This window comes from Ctenopharyngodon idella, chromosome 5 (genome assembly GCF_019924925.1).
Source record: "Ctenopharyngodon idella isolate HZGC_01 chromosome 5, HZGC01, whole genome shotgun sequence".
NCBI lineage: Eukaryota > Metazoa > Chordata > Actinopteri > Cypriniformes > Xenocyprididae > Ctenopharyngodon > Ctenopharyngodon idella.
The window spans coordinates 21,832,639-21,856,883 of record NC_067224.1 but is presented as its reverse complement, the minus strand read 5'-3'; the positions used below and the strand labels follow the sequence as shown (position 1 = coordinate 21,856,883).

General features: G+C 39.2%; 1 protein-coding gene across 4 annotated transcripts in view; it reads right to left on the bottom strand.

Annotated features, from left to right (window-relative positions):
• Positions 1 to 2,992: 2,992 nt before the first annotated feature.
• The window catches only part of LOC127512219 (neuronal tyrosine-phosphorylated phosphoinositide-3-kinase adapter 1), a 38,478-nt gene continuing 17,225 nt past the window's right edge, over positions 2,993 to 24,245 (bottom strand). For 3 of the 4 annotated variants that reach the window (XM_051892928.1, XM_051892926.1, XM_051892927.1), the window contains exons 2-7: positions 20,168 to 20,411; positions 14,571 to 14,968; positions 11,995 to 13,695; positions 11,653 to 11,877; positions 9,165 to 9,268; positions 2,993 to 6,199 (exon numbers count right to left, since the gene is read on the bottom strand). In XM_051892928.1, the coding sequence (XP_051748888.1) occupies positions 5,816 to 6,199; positions 9,165 to 9,268; positions 11,653 to 11,877; positions 11,995 to 13,695; positions 14,571 to 14,968; positions 20,168 to 20,352 (2,997 nt within the window). In that variant the 5' untranslated portion in view covers positions 20,353 to 20,411 and the 3' untranslated portion in view covers positions 2,993 to 5,815. The remainder of the gene's footprint in view (positions 6,200 to 9,164; positions 9,269 to 11,652; positions 11,878 to 11,994; positions 13,696 to 14,570; positions 14,969 to 20,167; positions 20,412 to 24,245) is intronic. The other variant, XM_051892929.1, reaches the window with a different exon arrangement.

Here is a 24,245-nt window from a genome sequence, read left to right as displayed (position 1 = left end):
AAGACTGCCGGAGTGGCCCCAGATTTTCAGATGCACTGTAAAAACATAATCTTAGATCAGGTAAATGGTACTGAAAATAAATAACCAAAGATTTTATTGATTACTGTAAATACAACTTTAAGCTAAACAAGTAAGTTAATGTAACTTGATGCAGCATTTGTATTACAATATTAGCTACTCTGTCAATTGGCATTACATATTGATACAATTGGAATAATGCATTCTTTTAACTCAAACAGCGCTACATTCAAAATTATTTTCTGTTTAAATTATTTTCTGTCTTATTTGCCATCTTCCCAGCATGCACTGGGGCATTAATACTTAAATATCCTATGTCGTGAATTCAGAACCTCATGCTACCCCTACTATTCCTGTCATTAAAAGATATTGTAAAAGTGGTAAGAGTAGTATACTACAACGAATTCAACAAGGGTTACATTGTTTGGCGACTTGCAAGTTTTATTTACATTGTCGTTGATTTTATCATGTTTAAAACCTTGTCTTGATGTCAAATATTATTTTTTAAAATGATAGCAGATTAATTGCAACTTGACATTGTTCAGAAAGATATTTATTTTTAAATAATGAATTATACGTCTTATAACAAAATAATAATATTTAATTAAATATTAATTTAAAATATTAACTCAAAAAACATTCAAACTCTTGGTTTCTTTTCTTCAGTTCTATAAACATCCCAATTTTACAGAGCAGAATTAAGCAGTACCATTTTCCTAATTCAGGGAAATATAAGTACTGGGAAGTAGCCAAGCAATCTTTTATCTAAGTAACTATATTGGCCACTTTATATTTCTTTATATATGCTTTGAACAGCAAACCATTAAAGGGTTAGTTCACCCAAAAATGGAATAAAAAATGAATTTGTTCATCTTCAGAACACAAATTAAAGTGTCCCTATTATGGATTTTTGAAAATTACCTTTCATGTAGTGTTTAACATAGCTCTAAGTGAATGAAAACATCCTGCAAAGTTTTAAATCTGAAAGTGCACCATATATTAAGTTATGGTCTCTATGGTCGACTCTGAATCAATTAAACGAGTCGTTTGTAAAACTAATCTTAAGCAGTTTCATTGTGATGTCACAACAAAACATTAGCATATTGCCCGCCCACTTATTGCGCACGCAGACACCAGGGAAAACTTGAAACCCGAACCTTGTGCTGTGTGTTCCCGTCATTTTACTGACGACTGCTTCTTCAACCTAAATGCATTCAACGCGGTATTCGCAGGCCGGTTGTTATTGAAGGATGGGTCAGTACCCAGTTTATTTGGACCAGCTCTTTCCTCCTCCGAATCACAACCTGTAAGTACGATTAATAATTGTTGCCACATTTGACAGACTGACTGTTTTGTAGGAAAGAATGTAATTATAATTCTCACAGAGAAAATAATTTAAATTAGTTATGTTTTTAAGGAGCCAAGATATAAAACTGCCCCCAAACAAAAAGACTCACCTGTTCTGATGTGCAATCCAACTGAAACAGCACAAGTCTATATGTCCTCTAAGTAAAAAAATGAATAAAAATCTTCTAGACAAATATGCGATTAGCAAGAACTAATTCCAGTGTCTAACATCCACACGGTTCTGAGTTTCAGTTCAATGGCCTAAGTAGAGTAACGTTACGTTACTGAAACTCTTATACGGTTCAGTCCGAACATGTCAGTGACGTTTCCGCATCCAAATTCCGAGCCAGAATCACCACATTCTTTGTAGCATGCACAAATTTAGCCTGTGTGTGTTGTGTTTGCTCTGTACAGCTTGTAGGTCTCCGGCTAACCAGCTAACAGCAATATGTGTTTGCTCGCAATTGTCTAGAAATGTGTCAAATGTCTTTCGTTGTTATTACTTGGAGTTATGATAAAGAATAGAGCAATACGTTGGTGTACAACTGCAATGCTTTATCAATACGTTTCTGCATTGGGCTAACGCACCATGACTGTTTGAGTGTTTACCACCGAGCTGTGGGCTAGGCTCGCTAACATAAACACAAAACAACTTATTTCCTCTCTGAGTCTTTATTTTTAGAACAGAGCGGAGCACCATCATTATTATAATACAATGTAAGTGATGCAAGCACTGTATACTGTACTCCGTGTTAACCAGCAGAAGTCATCTGACCAATCACCGCAGATTAGCGTCACGCAAACAAGGGTTTCGGCAAAATGAATCGTTGAGCGAATCGTTTGGGAGTCATTGAGCAAATAAGGTAAAAATAAATGCATATAAGACAATTAAAGTGTTTTTTGACCTTGCATGCTTTTAAACCTGTTGTTGGGGACTTCCAAAACAAAAATAAGAACTTTTCAAATGCCATAATAAGAGCACTTTAAGATATTTTTGATGAAATCAGAGTTTTTAGAAAGCATAGAAAGTAAACATAATTACTACATTAAAAGTCCAGAAAAGTAGTAAAGACAGTGTCAGCGTGACTACAGTGGTTCAACCTTAATGTTATGAAGCGGCGAGAAAACTTTTTTACGAAAAAACAAAACAAAAATAATGACTCCTGCTCCCCCGTGGCAATGACGGCGTGTGGTTAAAAAAATCATAACAAACAATGGGGGGGAGGAGGGGGGCACAAACGGGATTTTGAAAAGTGTGGGGGGGTGGGGGGGATTATTTCCCAGTGGAAATTACTACGCCCAGACTGTTGTTGTTACAGCACCTTGTATTCATGATGCTGACACGTGAGTTAAGGAACAATAATTGCTCACATTGAAACTGGATGCTGAAACAAAAAGCCTAGAAGGTCAGGATAAAGAGAAAGTGAATGAATGAATAAAAACATTACCACATCAGACTGTGATAGCAGATATCCAATTGGTCGTATCATAAGTGGTCTGCAGGACAAGAAGACATTAAATCCATGTGGGTTGCAACAGTTTCTTTTACTCCCTCTCTCTCTCTCTCTCTCTCTCTCTCGCACACACACACACACACACACACACACTGTTACTCACACACATGATGTTATGTTCATCATATAAAATTTATTTCATGACGATATCAATGCAAATATAGCACTACAGTGATTCCAAGGTACACCGTATCTTACCATACCAATATATTATGGCACTCATAATATGGCCACCGTTTATGTAGACACGCAAAGCCGACAGTTTCTGTAAACTAGTTTACCCAATAATACTTAAGTTACCCTTTTCATCTTAATAAATTGCCACTAGATGATTATTTAGTATATCTGAAGTACAAACTGGGCACAATTTATATAGACTGGGACGCAGCCCAACCTCGAACTGAATCTTTAAGGGAATCCGTCAAGAATTCCCAGCATGCATTGCACCAGCCCTCCTCTACTGTGGTCCTCCGTACTGTTTGATAAAGACTATTTCAAATGGCCACCTGGGTGGTGCAGTGAAACCCCGGTGTCGTGGTGACAACATGTCAAACCCTTGGCGACATCACTGCAACGTTGTCATCACGTTTACAGTAGTGTCGCCAGGGTGAGAACTGTACAGGTTGGTGCTGTTAACTATTCAAAAAATAACAACAACTTTTAAATACAACCACAACAACAACTGAGAAACATTCAATTGCCAACAGTTACAAAAGGATCCACTCCCCAAAACTCCATTGCATGATCTCCCAAAAAATAAAAAATAAAAAATTATAGAGCACTCAAAAGAATGAACAAGAGAAATTAAATAACAGCAGTGAGGGATATGTAAGCAAAAGTAGAAATTCAATATAGCAGCAGAAGTACTTCAAAAATATCCAACTGATATTCCAACGAGCCAGGTGGAGTGTGTTCATGAGGGTATGAATGTGATCAGACTTAAGTTGCTTAAAGGGACTTGCATGACACTAGCTGGAAAAACACTGGTGTGTGTGAGTGTGTGTGTGTCTGAGACTGTGCCTTTAGTAGAGAGGGCTCGCCTTTCAGCGGTCCATTCAGTACAGTGTAGACAGGTAGCCACAGATAAAACTACTAAATTTCTTTATAAAACAATTAAACACCTTGTACTTTTATACATTATATGCTACAATATATTTATTGATTACAAGTATGAAAGTGGAAATAATTGCTACATAATCAATACAGTTGTACATGTTTATTTTACAGATTTTGACACTTGTGTGTGTTTTTTTTTAATCTCAATATCATGTGGTTCGCTTTGTTTTGTGCGGAAAGTTCCAACATCGGTAGCGCCCCTACATGTTCATTTTTCCCAATAGGGCGCTGCGAGTGTGTGCGTTCGTGTGTATATGCATGAGCGTTGGACAGCGTGGAAAGTTTTTGTTTGTTTGATTTATTCTCAGGGTGACTGGATTGCTTAGTCTTACTGTACTTAAGATACAACTGACAAAGACCTTTTTTATATGTCACTATATGTTATTAAACGCCATGGCAACCCCAGTTGATTGACATATGAGACTTTGCTGCCAAAAGGACTGAAAAGTACAGTTGGATGTTAGCTTCGGATATGCTCAGATACAGATTAATTGTAAACAGATGCATAAATATGGTGGTTCGACAGTTTTTAGGTGAATACAATGACACCTTGTGTTAACGCAGCCCGTGCACTGATCCTCACTTTTTTTCCTATGATAGTTTTTGTAATGAAGCTCATCCTGTGATCTTATTGGTTGCTATTTTCATTGAGTAAATTTCAACAACTGATTTGCCCTTGCAAAATATTGCAGTGCGGATCTGACCTAAGTGTTCTTGGTTATCTTTGTGATTTTGTATTGGACTGGGCCAAATGATCAGTCTCCTGCTTTAACAAATATTGCTACAAAGGTCATGTAACTTCTGCTGAACAGCTTTTCTTATACTCCCCAGATACGAAGACACACTCGTCACCGCACTCAGCAAATTGGCACTCAATCAATAGGCAGTAATTACACTTAAAATGGATCTCTTCTACAATCTACGACAGTACCACACAGCCTTTCATCATTGTTTCCATCATCACGTCTGAATGTATAACAAGAGTTTGACTTTTTCTGTGTATACATGTTGAATTTTGTATTTTATTGATGTTTCCCTGTATTCCTTGCAATTTTGTTCTTTGTGTGTCTGAATTTCCTCTGATCTACATCCAACCTCACACGTCTCTAATGCAAAGATACAATTACAAAGTTCACCATGACACACACACACACGCACGCACGCACGCACGCATTCTGACACTCCTCTGGAATGTAAAAAAACATCAGTCTAGTGGATGCCCAGGAAACAGCAGCATAACTGAGTAAATCTGGTCAGTAAAAACAAACAAGTCCAAAGTCACAGAGAGTTTATGATATGAAGAAAAGCCCCACTTTCAGCGTCTCTTCATTCTTTACGCATCAAGTTTTGATCATTTCTTCGATCCTAGGAGGAAAAAGCATGTCTATTCTCCCCGCTAATTGATTATATTTAGAGTACAAATGTTACGATGCTCCAAAGATTTCCAGTGTGTTTCAAAAAGGTTGTAAACTCAGCAGCACAGGTTATATTTGCAGCAGGTCAGAGAGAGTTCAGACTCCAGTGTGTGTGTGGCTGCTGCATTTATATGGCACATAAACACTCTGTGAACACATTTTTTCTCCTGCTTCTACAGAGAGATTTAATCTAAATCATGCTATTCTCTCTTGGCAAAACAGTCTTGCTTTGTTTTTCCAGTTTTATTTTAATTTCTTCACTCAAAGGCCACTTCTCTCATTTCCCCCGAAAATCCAATTTTGTCTTTTCACACCCAAAAAGAAAAAAAAGAAAAGATTTCTGCTCACTCTGTCTCTATCAGTCATGACTTTCATATTTTCTACCCTTTCCTCTCTCTACCTTGGTCAGATGGCCGTGTCCCACACCACAGCCTGCGGCCTCTGGCAGGGCGGCGTTCCAGTTTTGCGGGGCTCTGGCGTTCTCCTCCAGCTGGGTAAAATAGGCATACTGTCCTGCTTACATAAGCTTTTATCTGGCCGGCGATGAGCCTTAATCTCTTTACACAGGCAGCGCTTTCTCTCGATCACCTCCAGGAGCTTGCCGTCACGCTGGGCCGGAGCTGCGGAGGTGCCAGCTGTGCCTGCGCTGATGGGAGCCTGGGCCTGCGCGGCGAGCTGAGCCAGCTGCTGGAACTGGAGCTGGACCTGCTGCTGGTGCTGGTACTGCTGCTGCCGGCTTAGTGACGGACTGCAGGGAGCCTGAGACTGAACCTGCGAGAGAGCGTGGAACTACACACGGTACAGATGGTAGAGAGGTGAAAGGGAGAGAAAAATGGTAGAAATAACTTTAGTTTGCATAGATTAGAGCAGATGAAATACAGTGGTTCATCATGTGATTGTTTGATATAAAGATACAAAGGTTTGGCTGGTTAGCATGTATAGTCAGCCTCTGCTGGTAGATGCCATAACTACACCATCTGGTATCCGAAAGTGAGAGGTGCATTGAGGGTGACCAGTGCTATTTTAGTATTATTTATACACTATTATATTATTTATTAATATTTTAAATTAGTTTTTATTTTAGTTTAATTAATTTTAATTAATTAATTAATTAATTATTAATTCATTTTTTGGGGTTTTTTTATTAATTTTACTGTTTTTTTATTAATTCTTTTTAGCTTTAATTCACCTCAACTTCAACTTATTTTAGTTTCTAATTTTTGTTTTTTATCTGATATTTATATTTTTATTTTATCTCAGCTTTATTACAATATGAAATTTTATTTCAACCGAAATTATTTTTAGTTTTTAGTTAATGATAACAACACTGAGTGCGATTAAAATGTAGTCATATATTTAGATGGAATAAATTGTTTCACAAGCAACAAATAAACTGCAACTACTTTATTATATTATAGTAGATATTTCACCATTTTCCATCTTTTTATTATTTTATTTTATTTTTTTTATAGGATACAGAATGTATTTATCACAATGCTTCTCTTTTTATTTTGACCACCATCAAATAACACAGTGAAAGCTAAGTTTCCTGTTTTGCTGCCTGATGCATTTTCATTATGAATTTACAGTTTTTGGCCAAGGAGGTTCAGGGGAAAAAAACAGTTGGTAGCGCAAGTACTGCTGGCATTCCATCCAACATAAAAGGAAAATTAAATCAATAAGGAGAGTCCGATAACGGTCTGCTCGACACCTGCCAATGATGGATAAATTGAGAGCATGCCATAAATATTTATTGCCTTGAAAGTGATTTTTGTATTAAATGTAAGTATTGTAAATTATATATTTTTAAATGCATGTTTTTACAATAAAATAAATTGTTATAGTACTTTTTTTAAAGAATAAAATGGTTATGACATGGCAGTTACAGAATCACTCACGTCAGAGTAGTCAAGACTAGTTATTACAATTTAACTTAACCAAGTTACTGGCAAGTTTTATTCACATTTTCCATTTTTTTTTTTTTTTTGGACTCTGGGTGTGTGCTTTATGCTATATCAAAGAACGCCACCAGATAGCGGCATAGCGCCAACTCACAGCATCCATCCCATCCCCCTGCTCTGAGAGGGAAGGTCATATCAGCTCACCAAGTCAATCTCTGTGGTGTACACAAACACTATGACTGCGTCAGCATGTGAACTTTTGCCAAGAGACAACAGCACACCAGGGGAAAAGAACAGAGGCTTCTGTACAGCAGCTAACGTTTAACAAGATTGAAAATGAAAGATTCTTTACTGCATGTGTTGCCAGTTTCACACCAGTCTGTATATAATACAACCCACACGCCGCTAGAACTATAGGAAGTGGAATATCCCTTTCTGTTAACACATAAAACATGAGCTGCTTTGCATGTGCGCAGTCTCTATGGATTCTCCTTGCTACTTTTTCCACATTCAACATACTAAACTCCAAAAATGTCTCTTTAACAAACTGCTGACAGAGACAGTCAGACGGCAGAATCAAAGCCTGTCACCGACCGACGCTAAGAGACACCGGCAACGGCACTAGTTTTGAGTTTGATCATTCACAGATTGTTTGTCTGCCTGCCACAGACTGACAAAAAAAAAAAAAAACACTCTTTCTTACTGCTGCACCTGTTTTCTCCAGCCCGTGCTGCATCTGTCCCCTCTTTCATTGTCGCCTCTTTTTTTCTATTCTATGCTGCATTTTTCTCTCCCCTTTCTCTCTGTCTGTCTTTCCCTCTGCTGCATTTCTCTGCCTCGCTCCCGCTCAGTATTCATCCCCTTTTTTCTCTGCACTCATTGACCCTGCAGCGGAGTGCAGTGCAGCTACAGACATGTTTGGGTGGGGATGCTGGTGACTCAATGGGCTCCGCGATTTACCTAATGACTGTCTGGAACAGCAGCCACAGGGGCACAAAACGGAATGAAATTAGTTTCAGATCACCTGCCGTAACTGTCAAGCTTGGTGTCAATTACACTTACGCATGTTAACCAGTTGAACTGAATTTAATTAATTACTGCAGTATCTACACCGACTGAGGCTGAACAAGCCTGTGCAAATTCACAGTATTTCCTGAATACTTTGAACTGAAATGCACAATATGCTAATACGCTCTTGTCTTGGGGTTTTCTCAGAGTGTCAGGCTGGTGTACGAGGTGAATTAAAGGTCATTGCAACAGCATCCACAGTACTATAACCAGGCCCAGACAGAATATGCAGGCTTGTTTTCAATTTTTGAGAACAGCTGTGGAGTTAAATATGGTAAAACTTTGTGTACTTTACACTGTTGCTACATTCAATAATTTTTTTATTTTACAGCATTTATTTAACTCTTTAAAGGAACTATTAAAGGAATATTTCACCCCCAAATTAAAATTCTGTTATCGTTTACTCACCCTCATGTCATTCCAAACCTGTATGACTTTCTTTTTTCTGTGTAACACAAAAGAAGACATTCTGTGAAATGTCTGTGTTTTTTGTCCCTACCATGAAAATCAATGGGGTTTAGTGTTGTTCTGGAACCCTCTGACTTGTATGATTGTATGAACAAAACCATTTAAACATTCTTCAAAATACCTTCTTTGGAGTTCTGCAGAATAAATGGCCACAGGTCCAAAGTAAATTCATACTCAAAACCTAATGTGATTGCAGTTTTACCCAGATGAGTGTGTGTTTAAACAGAGCTGAGGAAACACTGCAGATACATAATAACTCTCTGAGTGTGTGTTTATGTGGAGTTAGTGACAGCTTTAATAGTGCTGGCGTGTGTTACCTGGTTGAGTGCTTCTCTGGCCGGCAGGCTGCTCTGCCTTTGAACGTCACCTCCTGCTTGTCTCACTCCTGATGTGGAGGAAGACCTGCCAAGGCGACCCAACTCTAAAAAAGATCATTGACAGAGTCAGGTTGTTGTTTTGCAAGGTTAAGTCTCAAGAAGAAATCTAAAATAATGATGGAAATAGTGCACAGTCACATAGTTTTTTAACCTTACATGAATCCGTTTCTAATGCCATCTTGCAGAAAGCAAAATTAATACTGTTAAAAAAAACACCGATCAGGCGTAACATTATTAACATTAACATTAAGGTGTGCTGTGGTATCTGGCACCAAGATGTTAGCAGCAGATCCTTTAAGTCCTGTAAGTTGCGAGGTGGGGCCTCCATGGATCGGACTTGTTTGTTCAGCACATCCCACAGATGCTCGACTGGATTGAGATCTGGGGAATTTGGAGGACAAGTCAACACCTCAAACTCGTTGTTGTGCTCCTCAAACCATTCCTGAACAATTTTTGCTTTGTGGCAGGGCGCATTATCCTGCTGAAAGAGGCCACAGTCACCAGGGAATACCGTTTCCATGAAAGGATGTACATGGTCTGCAACAGTGCTTAGGTAGGTGGTACGTGTCAAAGTAACAGCCACATGGATGGTAGGACCCAAGGTTTCCCAGCAGAACATTGCCCAAAGCCTTCTTCCCATAGTGCATCCTGGTGCCGTGTGCTCCCCAGGTAAGCGACGCACCCGGCCACCCACATGATGTAAAAGAAAACATGATTCATCAGACCAGGTCACCTTCTTCCATTGCTCCGTGGTCCAGTTCTGATGCTCACATGCTTACTGTTGGCGCTTTCTGTGGTGGACAGAGGTCAGCATGGGCACCCTGCCTGGTCTGCGGCTATGCAGCCCCATACGCATCAAACTGCGATGGACCGTGTATTCTGACTCCTTTCTATCAGAACCAGCATTAACTTCTTGAGCAATTTGAGCTACAGTAGCTCGTCTGTTGGATCGGACCACACGGGCCAGCCTTCGCTCCCCACGTGCATCAATGAGCCTTGGCCGCCCATGACCTTGTCGCTGGTTCACCACTGTTCCTTCCTTGGACCACTTTTGATAGATACTGACCACTGCAGACCGGGAACACCCCACAAGAGCTGCAGTTTTGGAGATGCTCTGACCCAGTCGTCTAGCCATCACAATTTGGCCCTTGTCAAACTCGCTCAAATCCTTGCACTTGCCCATTTTTTCTGCTTCTAACACATCAACTTTGAGGACAAAATGTTTACTTGCTGCCAAATATATTCCACCCACTAACAGGTGCCGTGATGAAAAGATAATCAGTGTTATTCACTTCACCTGTCAGTGGTCATAATGTTATGCCTGATCGATGTATATGACAGCATTCAGGAGCATGGAGGGGGATATAACTAAGAAAGAATTGTGCCCACTCATAGCATTGTTAATTTAAAGGAATTATGCAAATAAGCTTATAGAGCTCACATGGACAAAAATTAAGGCTGATGCAATTTGCATGGTGCAGTTCCGCAAGGTTGTGGAGGATGAGATGCAGTACACCATGATCTGGCATGCTTTACATGCATGCTGGGACTGTACAGCATCACGCCACCACTGCAATCCAGCCACCTAAATCATTTTTAAAAATGCAGAAAGGGGGCTCAGCTAAAAGTTCCACCTGGATTTGTGCTCATTTATAACACTCTTATCCTTCATTATCATCATTTGATGAATTATTGCTGCCTTGATGGATAGAAGCAGTACACAAACTGTTTCTACACATATTAATGAAATTCTGTTTTCAGCCTGCTTTCCACCCTACTTTTCACTAATAGCGCAACATTAATTGCACCAGGCAAATAGCGCTGACGTCCGTGAATGTGTTGCATTCTATAATGAGCCTAATTTGCATTTAAAGCAGGTGTGTTTGAATTGTAAAAAATGATACTGACTTAATTTAAATGTGCATTGCACAATGTAATGCATATATTGCTTGGTTAAGTTGGACCGCGGGTAGTATGTGAATTAAACGCATGATGTGCAGTGCAATACTGTGTGGCTCAAGTGTTTAGTCAGTTCACTCCAGAATGTATCATGGCATACAGTTATCAATTCTTAAATATCCAATAATTCATGGTCTTTAACTGCTACAGGTACTGCAGCTAGTTAGCTAGGAATATATAAATGTTTGGCTGTTTCTAGCTAACACTGTGTACTGCTTAGCTAATTGTGTACCAAGTTTTAGTAGGTTTAAAGTTTTTTTTTTTTTAAATACATTTTTAAAGACATTATAACTAAGCTATATGAGTTAGCATCAAATTACAGCTTATAAACCTTTTCAATCAGTTGTTTATGAGCTAAGACTACAAATGTTTTATCTCTATCCTAAAAACGCTTGATCTAAATCCAGAGTTTTAACTACTGAGGTCATGGCAGAAAGCCTGTGCTAATGTCATTTCAATTGGATCTCACCACCATTGCGGCACGCAGGGAAGGTTTGGCAGGGTAAGGGCAGTCCCGCTCGTATCAGTCCTCTCAACCCTGGTGGTCCATCCGCCCCAGCCAAGCTCTCGCTGTGTCTCCCTGTTGCCCGCACAGGTATTCCAGAGTGTCCGCCACCCCGCATGGCTGCTAGGTCATCCCTCTCTCTCCTCAACAGAGCATCTGCACTGCCATTCCAAACACCTCCATCTTCCTCTACAGAGCATTAGAGAGAAAAACACAATTAAATATCTACGATAGTACAATAGAAAGAGAACCCCCTCAATAATCATCCCTCATACTCATTCCACCATCCCTACAACCATTACTCACTCTCAGTGTCTCGGCTCCCATGACTGAATGATAATTTTCTGTGCATAGGCCAGTAAGCCTGTTCTTCTGTGAGCCCCAAGGCAGCTGCACTCTCCCAGGGAATGAACCCAGCCTTGGCCTGCAATGCCTGGGCTGCAGATCCAATTTTAGTAGGGTCTGTGTGCAAGGATGGCAACTGCGAGCCCCCTCGTAAGCTATCGTAGGCAGGCGGTCGGCGGAAGCCAACCGAGGGGTAGGTCCAGAGCAGGGGGCTGTCAGAGGGGGGAGGTTTGTAAGCAGGAAGGCCATGAGACAAGTGCGGGGTATGTGACCGGTGCATGTGAGAGCGAGACGGAGGGCGCTGAGTGGAGGAAGAAGAGGAGGAAGGTGGCGTGGCTGCTGTGGACGATGACGGCTGACTCGGGGTTGGAGTGGTGCTCGTGCCAGTTTGAGAAGTGTGTGTGTATGTATTTGAGGAGGGGGTATCAGAATGACTGGATGATGACGTGCTCAGGTCTCTCTCTCGATCACGATCCCTCTCTCGGTCCCTTTCCCTCTCAGATTTTTCGGATTTGAGCAGGAAGCTGACAGACTTGCCCTCCTTAGGTTGCGTTTGCGTCTGGGCGGAGGACTGTCCTGACCCCTTGCCCGCTGACGACATCTCTTTCTCAGGCTTGCGGTAATGGTGATAGTGGGAAGGCCTGTGGTGAGGGTGGTGATGATGATGATGGTGGGAATATGGAGAGGATGACTTTGATGACGGAGGAAGAGGAGTGGAATGACTGCGAGCTCTGAGTCCCGGTGTCGGTCCCAGCTGTCCTTCCCTCCTCTCCTTCTCTCGTTCTTTCTCGACTCCAGAGGACTCTTTGGAAGTGCTGGTGGAGCTTGTGCTGGAGGAGGTGCTGGTAGATGTTGGCAGGCTGGAGGCTGATTGCACGCTGATCTTGGCCGAACTGGCTTTGTGTTGAGCCCCTACCCCACTGGAGGCAGCGGCCGGCTGGGGAAAAGCCAGGAGAGGAGGCTTGTGTTGGAGCAAGTTAGGGAAGGGTGCCGGGATCTTACTGGAGCTGGGTTCATGTTCAGGCTTGGACCCTGGAAGCAGGAAGGGTGTAGGAGCACGGGGAGGGTGTGGTGAGGAGGAGAGGGCTTGGGGTACTGGAGTGGAGGATGCAGAGGAGCAGGACGAAGGCAGAGGAGAGGAGTGAGAGATGGAGACGGTAGCTTTAGGCTTGGAGGAGGAGCAGGCTGGAGAGGAGGAAGAGGGGCGCGGAAGCGAGGAAGAGGTGGAGGATGAGGAGGACGAGATGATGGAGGAGTGGTATGCTTTAGAGGACTTCATACGCTCATGTTTGAGCGGCAAGCGGCGGTGGGCTTCTCGAGCCGCGTCGTCTGGTAGGGGGTACTTCATCTCTTCGTAAATGGCCTCTCCTTGGTCTGAGTCAGAATCAGGCGTGGTGGCAGAGGGCGTGAGTGGGTGAGGAGTCGGGGCACTATGAGTCTCTCGGGTGAAGACCTGGCCCACCATCTCAATGTAAACTGGCTCGTCATCTCCACCCTCGCCGCGCGGTGAGGGCTCAGAGCTCTGAAAAGGAAGAGGTGTGGTTGGGGGCGGGACCCGTGGGGGTGGGGGGTCAAAGGAGAGCTGTGTGCTTGGACTCCGTCTGGGCTTCAATGGAGGAACCTTCCGTCCAGACATTTCACCTGAATCAGATTTTTTCATTGCTGTTTAACAGAGAAAGCAGATAAATGTGAAAAAAAGAGTGGCACAAATGCAAAGAGAAGGTAAATTTTTACAGAAACCACAGGTCAGGTTTGTAAAGCTTTCTGGTTCCATTAAATCAAAACGCTCTCTCAAAACGACTCTTTTAACTTTTATTACTACATGTTCCTGGTCTTATTGTGCATGATTTTATTCAAAATAAAATTGCACCTTTTTTTTCTCAAAATGAATCAAAATGATACTGAAATACAAAAGGAGAAGCTGCTTTCATAGATTTTATCTTATGAATAAATCATGTCCTGAGCCAGAAAAAATAATATTCATTATCATTCATTTTTAAGTATTCTGATTGTTCGCAGCACAAAGGCCCAAATTACAATTTCTGTACAGATAATAATTAAAGTTATCTTTGATTCAAATCAATTCCATAATAGTTCAATCAAAAATATATATGAATGACTAACAAATATACTGTCAGGAAACAATGGATGGTTTAATAATCATGAATCATTAGCACTTATAATTAAGAACGAGAAATGGGTGTTTCCCAGTTCAAGATTCTTGGCAACAAATGTTTAAAAATAATTCACTAATATTTAGACGCATTTGATAACAAGTAAACAATATACTTTTGAATCTTTGCCTAACTTTTATTGCGTTCCAAGTTTAATCAGTGGTCTTTTTCAGATTTACCCACCCATAAACTTAAGAAAAAGCAAACTGTTAACGGTTTTGTTACATGTGAGTCAGACAGCTCCTTATTGATATCCGAGGCATCCGAGTTCCGGCAGTTTATGAGAATCATTCCAGGTCAAGAATCATTTCTGAATCGCATCCCTAATTTTAACATGAATATAGAATTGATTTGCTCACTTACCATTCCGCTTTTCTGGGTGTTTGGGTGGGTGATTGGGAGGTGGAGGTGGCGGAGTGTCAGGTGGTGCATGGACCCCACGGGAAGGATGCTCCTGCTGGGCTGTAGAGCTGAGACGAGTATTGGGGTGGCGTTTAGGCTTGGCTGGGGGGCAGCGGGATGGATTTGACTGGTTTTGGGGGTCTGAGTCTGGATAATATCCATTCTCTAGCTCCTCTCCCTCACCGGTGCCCACAGCATGGCAGGATTGAGAGCGTGGGGCCATGGCAGCCGCACAAGAGTGAGGCGACAGGTCCTGAGACGCTGGCATCGTCATAAATCCCATTCGGAAATGACGCCGAAATGACGCCAGATCCCGAACCTTCCCGACTGTTGCAGAGGAGGCATCTTTATAGTTGGAGCTATGTGAGATGGAAATGGAGAGAGAAAGATCAGGGAATGAGAGATGGGATCAGAAATTAAGGAAAAAAGGAATTATTTCTCTGTGGAGAGATTCTTTGTGAGATAAGAATAATAAATTTGTTTCTCATTGTGCTGTAGGCCTTTCACTTTCTCCTCTTTTCTCTCCCTTTCTCCTCATTTCCACTGATAAAGGCCCTATTAATAGCTCACAGTCAATTTCATTTTTGTCTCTACAGCCCCCGTTATACACTCTCATTCTCTGCTCATTTCCGGAGTTAAAACATCTCCCCTACTACAGCACAGTCAAACAGACCAATACAAATAAAACATACACTCTGTGTCATAAAATGGATTTTCCATTGACTTATATTGTTTTTATACTGAGTTAGTGATTTCTGTATTGTAAACCTAAACCAAACCCTCACAGACTTATGCTTAGACTTTCATTAAAACAATATTTAGTATGTTCATTGAGCTGTTTTGTTGTGGTTCCCACAATGTAGGTAATTTCAGGTTTTACTATCCTTGTGAGGACATTTGGTTCTCACAATGTAAGCAAAACCAGACCACACACACACACACACACACACACACACACATGCTCAGAATGAATGATGAGAGAGGAAACAGTTCATGCCAGGCTGTGAGAGACCCAACAGCCTCCTTCACCCTCCCATCCTTCTCTTCTCCTCTATTGTCCTCAGGTCCCCTTCCTTCTTTCTTATTCTTTCATTGTTTTTTTTTCCTCATCTTCTCCCTCTTCAATTTTCTTAAAGTCAGCATAAAATCCCAATTCACCCTATTTTCTAAATTCATGTTATAGATCTTATTGTGAATGATCTATCCATGTATATGTTTATTTTATTTACTTAAAAAAAAATCTAAATGTCATAACTGGATCTTCCAGTTTAACAACACACTCCTCTCTGGTGACGTATGCAGGACTTATCCGATCATTTAGTCTGCTTAAACCCACCACTGCAACCCTGCATTTAGTTGCCTCCTTTTCTTTTTCGATAATCCATTACACTGCGATGTATGTCACAAAATGGAAGAAAAGATCTAACACTTCCATTTCATTGTGACTTTATATCCCGATTTCTTAGGGATAGTTCATGCAAAAATGGTTGACCTATCCCTTTAATATTTCCTCATGACATGTTTGCAAGCATTGTTTAATCAGCTGATCTTTTGCTCTCTTCCTTTCTTCCCCAGCACAAAAAAGACTTTGTCCACAGGCCCTGTCTTTCGATTCATCCCTCTCTCTGCATTTTTCCTTATTCTCCTGAATCTACTAGTATGCTCTCCCCGTTTCCAAGGCAACTAGCCTGTCATTTGTTTATTGTTTGCCGATTTTTTTTCTCTCTAAACACACAAATTCATAGCACACACTGGCATATGTGCATGTACACACACACACACGCTAATTCAGGTGTGGCAAAGCAGCATATTGTGGGTGGTAAATAGTGGGCTGCCATTAGTACACACACACACACACACACACACACACACAATTAAAGAGAAATGAATCACTGATGTTGTTTTCTGGCGATGGGGTGAGTTAGAGGATTATTTGGAGATATTTAGAGATAGAGATGTTTTTCCATGTTACAGAACCACCCAGAGGAAACTGATATTGCTAAGATACTGCTCTTTTTATAGCTCAAGATTTAATGGAGTTTCAGCTAAGTATCAAGTGTTTTCTAGATGTTCTTCTAACATTTCTTTGAATGAATAAAAAATGAGAACAGAAAGGAGACAATGCTTACAGTAAAAATATAGAGTAATATAATTAAAGTGGATAGCATTACAGATAATTTGGTCTTTTCAAACATTTGATGAGAAACGTTTGATTTCATATTAAAATTATGAACTCAAAGAAATCTTTCTGATTTTTTTCTTCCTATAAGCATAACTGTCACATTAGAAATTCACAAACTTCCTCCTGTCAACTTTTATGATGCGTAAAAATGTCTAGAGACCACCGTGTCCCCCTCGTCTGACCTTTATGAAGGTTGATGTGCACAAAGTCCAGATGGAAGCGACTCATCAATACACTGTTCTGCAGTGTGTGTGTGAGTGTTCATGTGTGTGTGAGTCTCTGTTGTCAGGCAGAAGGCAGAGAAGATGCTGAGCTAGTAGAGTGTGACACACACTAACAGAAAAGAACAGCACCACAGGACATGATGTGCAGGCAGGACACAAAGCATATGAGTTGGCAGTGGAGACCTCACAGTACAGCTGTCTTCCAGGTATAATCTGGACAAAAAGACCTGAATGGCTTTAATCATCCCATCATAAAATCCATAAAAGACACACAGTTTCAGCTGCACACACCATAGTAATATATTCAGAACAAATTCTGAATTCTCATTGTGTGATGTTTAATTTATTCAAAAATCCCTTATTCCACACTAGATCAGTCTATCAAATACATATATGTGTCACTTCTGGTAGTCGGTGATAAAATCAGTGAAACGTCCTAGTGCTAAATATCAACATCCCTGGAATGTCACATGTCCAAAAATGTTTTTGAAAGAAGTCTCTTATGCTCACCAAGGCTGTATTTATTTAAACAAAAATACATTAAAACAGTAATACTGTAAAATATTATTGAAATTTAAAATAACTGTTTTCTATTTTAATATATTCCTATAATGGCAATACTCCAGTCTTCAGTGTCACATGATCCTTTAGAAATCATTCTAATATGCTGATTTGGAGCTCAAGAAATATTTCTTATTATTATCATTGTATAAAACTATTGTGCTGCTTAATATTTTTGTGGAAACTGTGATACTTTTTTCGGGATTCTTAAAGAAGAATAGAAAGAAAGGCATAGAAAGTTCAAAAGAACAGCATTTATTTGAAATCTTTTGTAATAACGTTAGTCACTTTTTATCAATTTAATGCATCTTTGCTGAATAAAAGTATTAATTTATACAAAAAAATACTGCCCCCGAACTTTTGAACGGCAAAGTTTTATGCTAATCAGTGCACAAAATAAACGCTATGGTTTGTAACCCATTTGTGCCAAAAAATCTGAATGTTTGAAAGAAAATCTGTCTTTGCCTGAAAGCGATATGAGAGGGAACAGACTGTGAGTCAAATGAGGTTTCCTCTCAAAGCTGAGGATTTTGGGTTGTTCGCTTTTATTTGACACGATGCTTCACGTGGCAGAATGAAAGCTCAAAGGTACAGGAAACTGAAGCGATTTATGTCTGCTCTATTTCTGTTGTTTTGCTTAAGGCTACACAACATGTGGCTTTTGCATGGCTTTCTCTGAGTCTCTAGTTTAAAGGCACATTAGAGTGCAGAATCAGTTTACTGACATACTAAATGATTCACTTGATTCATTCATTCATCTGCTGCCACTCAAATACAAAGACTGACAGCAAGATGCGAGAAAAGCAGAGGGGAAAAGGAAGAGATGGATAAATGAATGAGAATCATCTGCATTCAGCAGCAGAGAGGAGGAGGATGGAGGGATTGAGTGGGAGGACGAGAGAGGAAGTGGACAGATCCTCCAGACAGAAAGCGAGCATGCGTGGGTGACCTCTTGTGTATCTCTTTACGTCTGTAAAGGGGAGAGAAAGAGCTGGAAAAAGATCGAGATCACTGCTTAAAGATACTGTGCATTTATCAAAGCATGTTTGATGTGACAGCACATGTCTGTCTGCATGTGTGAGAAGTTTATACTAAAAGCAGGCGTGCTTGTCTGAGCTCAGGATGTGTTGTGGGTTCTGCGTGTGTCATGAATGTAGAACACAGAGCGGATGAAAAGCGCTTTGATGTCCATTTGCACAGGTGTCAGAGACAATCATCTAAATGCATTCTCCTCTTCATCCAGAAACACAGAGATGGAGAGAGAGAGTAACTCAAAGAGGCATAAAGGCGGCAATCAATCCTGCTCAGCTAAAAGGAATTAAAGAAGGAAAAAAGCACTCGAAAGAACACAGTTGAAGATGTAAACAAAGCATTGCAGAATATGGTAAAATACAGACTTATATATAAAACTTAATGTGTCTTAAAAAGAAGAAATGTTGATTTAGGACAGGAAATCACAGCTAAGTGAAACATGACACGATACACACATACACACACACACATTTACTAAATGGGAATATTCCATAGACTCCTTTTCTGTTCAGTTCACTCCTTGTATTTAGATAGTAACAGAAATTTTCCTTTTTGAATTTTTATAATAAACTTTATTTACTCAGGGTTTTTTTCTTTCATTCTTTCTTTTTTTGCCTCCAAAAGGAGTTTTTGTCTGATTTAGCTCACTTCTGGGTTTATCTTTGTGATCGTCTAACTTAAAGTTAATCTTTACAAACACTAATAAATTTAATAATGCTGATAATGAAATCTGGAGAATTAATCTCAAAAAGAATATCCATTTTTCATGCATTATGTTGTGCCTAAATTCACTTGTCACATTTACAAGAAGTGATTTTATTTTTTAGTCTTTTATTTGAATACATTTAGATTAAATATAGAAGTTTAATATCAATCATTTCTTGGTTATTAGACATAAGATTAAAATAATTATTGGACAGAATTGTAATATCGGTGCATGTAGCTGATTTTTTCCCCTATTAATGATTTTTTCCCCAGTCAGATTCATCTGTTGATATATTTAAATAACATTTAACTTATTATAATTTAAAGTTAACTAATTAAAAGTAAAAAACTGAAAAAATTGTTATGGCTAATTGTATTTGTTGGTAAGATAATTAAACAAAAAGTCTGTTTTCAAAATCTCCAGCTGCTGATCCACTGAGACACCAGAGGGGCAGATTGTGTTGGAATATATCCTGCTCTCTCCCTCCTGTCTTTCTGTCTCTCAGACAGAAGGAAGATTTAGATGTTTGCATAAAATATGAAAGACAAATGTCTCTATTTCAAAGTTAAGACTTCTCTTAATCATGGCGTATTCCTCCATTTCACTCCCTCTTGATAATCTTTTTCATTCTATACTCTCCTCCTTCCGTTTCACCTTTTTCTCACCTTCTTTATCAAGTCAGGATTTTACTAATCTTCCTCTCACTCCCTTCTTTCCTTTACCTTTAATTTTTGCACTGCAAAGCATCTCTGTAACCCCTTCCTTCCTTCTTTCTCTCTCCTCACATATTCCTTTATTCTATTACAGCAGGCTCACGGATTTCTTTCTTTCTTTCTGATTATATCTCTTTTACCTTTTCTTGCCCTCCTGATCTCTGTGTCTCCAGTCCAGACGACTTTTGCGGTACAACAGGTTCATGTCGCCACGGGAATGCTCCTCCTCACAGCCAATAACAGCGCAGTGCAGCCACTGGCCCCGCCTCTCTATGTCACGCAGGAAATTCTCCACCGCCACATCCTGGGCGGAGCCAGAGCTCATGGTATAGAGAACCAATCAGGAGCAGGGGATATTTTAAAGCTTTCCCCTGTCCCAGTTACCTGTAAAAAAAGAGGAAAATGCAGGCACTTGGTTAAAGGGGTATTTCACTGGCAAAATGGGCTTTCAATAAAACTTGGCTGCCTATACAGTAGAAAAGCTAAAATAATTTTGTCTTTTGTCTCCCTTTTGCCAAATAAGTAGGAAAACTTCAACACCCATAATGTACAGGGTATGCGGCCGTCCATTGCCACTCCCACCAGTCTGCTATGGATACGCTTACCAGAGTCAAATAGCAACTTGCTTTAGTAGGAAATACTTCTTTGCAAACTTTTAGTTATAATGGTGTCCACTTGTATTGTTCCTGGGTGCAAGAATTCAAAGAGTAAATATTTAGCGAGTTAAGTGAGTTACTTTCGGTTTCCATTTTAGGATCCAGCATATTTTAGGCAGTGGCTAAAGACTGCAAAGAATTGTAAATACAGAGAGAATGCCACAACTGAAAAACCTGAAAACATTGTTCATCTACATATACATATTGACAACAATAAAAAAAAAAGGTTAAAAATCAGTTACACTTTAATAGTTAGCATTTTCTGATAGAATAAAATCCCAACCATTCAGATGAACTGAAACAATTAACAAAGCACACTTGAAGTGCTTCACTCAGCCTTCTTTACATGTGCATTTCATAGTGCTGTTTATATTCCCTTTGGTTAAGGAAGACAGTTTTGACTAAGTGTCCATAATAGAGAAGTCCCTTCTCCCCTGAATATAACAATGACTGGAGGGCTGTTTATATTCCCTTCATGATAAGTTAGGTTATAAATACATGCGTCCCTAAAAAAAATAATTAGGAGCTTCATTTTCAAGCTCTACACAAGGCCTTTTCATTTCCCTCAATTTTTGACCAATTAATTTTTAAAAGACTTAAAAGAATTAAAAGACTTTCCAATGACCTTTCTAGTTGTTTGTGATTACCAGGGGGGAAAATTAATTAAAAATCATTGTGATTTGCTAATTAATCATTTATACAAATTAGTTTGACTAAACTTTTTGTTAATTGAAATAAAGCTGAAATAAAATACAATATAAATATTAGAAAAACTATTATAACATTAAAATATTATTAAAAATAATTAGATATGAAAAACTTAAAATAAAAAAATAAGTAAATGAAAATTAGAAATGTTTAATTTGAAGTACTACAAAAAATAAAGAAATATATATATAAATGACAGAAGCACATAACAAAATTACTAAACCTGAACTAAAATTGAAATGAAATTGAAAATACAAGAAAAGCCAACTCAAAATATTAATAAATATTAATAAATATTAATTAAATAATTAATTTAATTAATTAATTAATTAATTAATTAAATAAATATTAAATTAAATAAATAAATATTAATATTTATAAATATTATATATATATTATATATATATATTTTATATACACATGCAAAAAATACTAAAATAACACTATTAAATAAGACATCTATACTATACAAATCAGATCAAAATCTGTGCCAGAATACCAACTGGAAAACACTGTTATATTTATCTTAAAATACTTTTCACACTTTTGCCTTCAGAGCTGTCTTGCACATTTACACATCGCATGTAATAAGGAGGGAAAATTTCAGGTTGTGACTTAAAATCATCACCACTGCACTTTTATTTTCATCTTTATCTCAGCAGACTGTAAAGGGCATGTACCATCTCTCTCTGAGAGGAAGATCTGAGTAAGCATGAGAGGCTCAGTTGGCTGCAGGCCCCCCGGGCTGCCCCGGCTGTGCCTGTGTAAATCTGTGGTCTGTAATGCAGCCTGTCACATGTAGTACACAGGCATTCTGGCAGTAGATAGAACAAGCAGTAAGAGAAAAAGAGAGAGAGTGTGAGTGCGTTCGAGCTGCTTGTTGTGGGGCAGATATTGTACAGTGCTCTGAGTTTGAGTGCCGGTTAGTACGAAAGAGAGCTCTGATTGGCTAAAAAGGCTACAGCTGTCAACTGCTGTGCTTTTCCAGTGTTTTTCCAGCACAGAGAAAAAGGGAAAGCGCGGGAGAGGAGGAGAGATAGGGACTGAGAGAGATAGAGAGCAATGACGAGAAGAAGGTGAGTGGGTTAGCTGAGTATGTTGCTGAATGTGCAGATACGTGTACGTCCAGCGCATCAGCAGTATTGCTATGTAACAGGAATATAGCTGGCCTCTAATGTTTTCACACAGTTTTAGTGTCCTAAAGACAACAAACACAATTAACACACACACATACACACCACATAATGATTTATGTGCATCCAGGCACCCACTTATGCAGTCATGCATCACTAACCAGTTTATGAAGTCAAACACGACCAAACACACATGCAAACACGCAAGCAGATGTAGCTTATTTGGATCACATGTGCAGTTTACTTCCAGTCTTTGCCTAACTCAAGGAAGAGCTATGAATGAAAAATAAATGAATTTATATAATTACTCATTAAACCCATGCCTGCAAGTTAAACTTCATAGCAAACTGGGTCAGATCTTACAGTAGAGGGAAGCTAGAAATGAATATGGAGCAATACAGAGTGTCATAGATGAATAAAGCTTACACTGACTCAAACTTTTTATCCACAGCAGCTTAAACTGCATCAACTGATACTTCACTGAGAAAACAAACTGATCAATGAACCGACAAAGCCGCTGTATGGACTGATGGATGGAGATCCAGACATATTCCGGAACATAATCATACAATCCTGCCATTAAAATGTTAGATAAACAGCTGATTTCATTTCCTATGCCAACAATTTATCAGTGTTAAGAGTGAGCCAAGCTTCTGTTGTCATTAACAGAGGTGTCAAATCCTGCTTCTAGAAGTTTCTAGTGATCCTAAAGACCCTCCTTGTGTCCAAATTTGTAAGACCAGATTCTGAAGTGCACATCCACTGGACACTTTACTATCCCATGGGGCCACAGGAGAGGATTTGTGAATTACAGTGAAGCGACGCAACTGACACCGTAGGTCACATGACACACAACAACATGGGGAATGTAGTATAAGCACTCAAATTAAATAAAGTCATTATCCAGAAGTTAAACAAAAATAATATGAATTTAAATTATTTGTAGTGGATGCGCTGCTTTTGATTTTGATTTCTTTCTGTGAGCTTCCAGACATTATGAAAAATACCATTGTATTTGAAGGATAGAATTTAAAGGAAATGGTAAGATTGCACGTTTTATTTTTTAAATATTTTGTCAGTGACGCGCTTATCTGTTTCCATTAAAAATATATAAACATCCTATAACATATGTTTACCTTATAGGCAAAATTGCATAAATTTGATTTGTATAAAACAATTAAAAATACTATATGGCCAGTGAAAAAAAAGTGAATAACTCTTCTCTGAAAAGTATTTTATACAACTTGCTTTTATGGATATTTTTGATATATTTATTCTAAAACAAGACAAGGATACTGAATGATTTTTAACAATTTAATGTGACGTCATATGCAGATGCAATAGTAAAACTAGGCGTTGTAATCTCCATATATGTTTAATTTGGGGAGGAGACAGGTCGGAGATGATCTTCCTCTGATTGGGTTTTATAAATGGAATTTTGCAAAGGTTCTGGCCTTTGTGCATACACTTTTAGAATGAAATATACAGAAAGTTCTATACATGAGGCCCCAGGTTTTTATATTTCTATGTGCCACATCAGTATGGTGATGCTTCAACTGAATAAAAAATACAAGGACAGCTCTCTTTTTCAGTTACCTTTCAGCTGTTTCAGATCTCAACTTCATTGTGTTCTCTACAAACACAAAGAACTATAAAGACAAAATCTGTGGGAATCAAGAAAAAGAAAATCTATCTGCAGAAATCTGTTAAGGAAGGAAAGA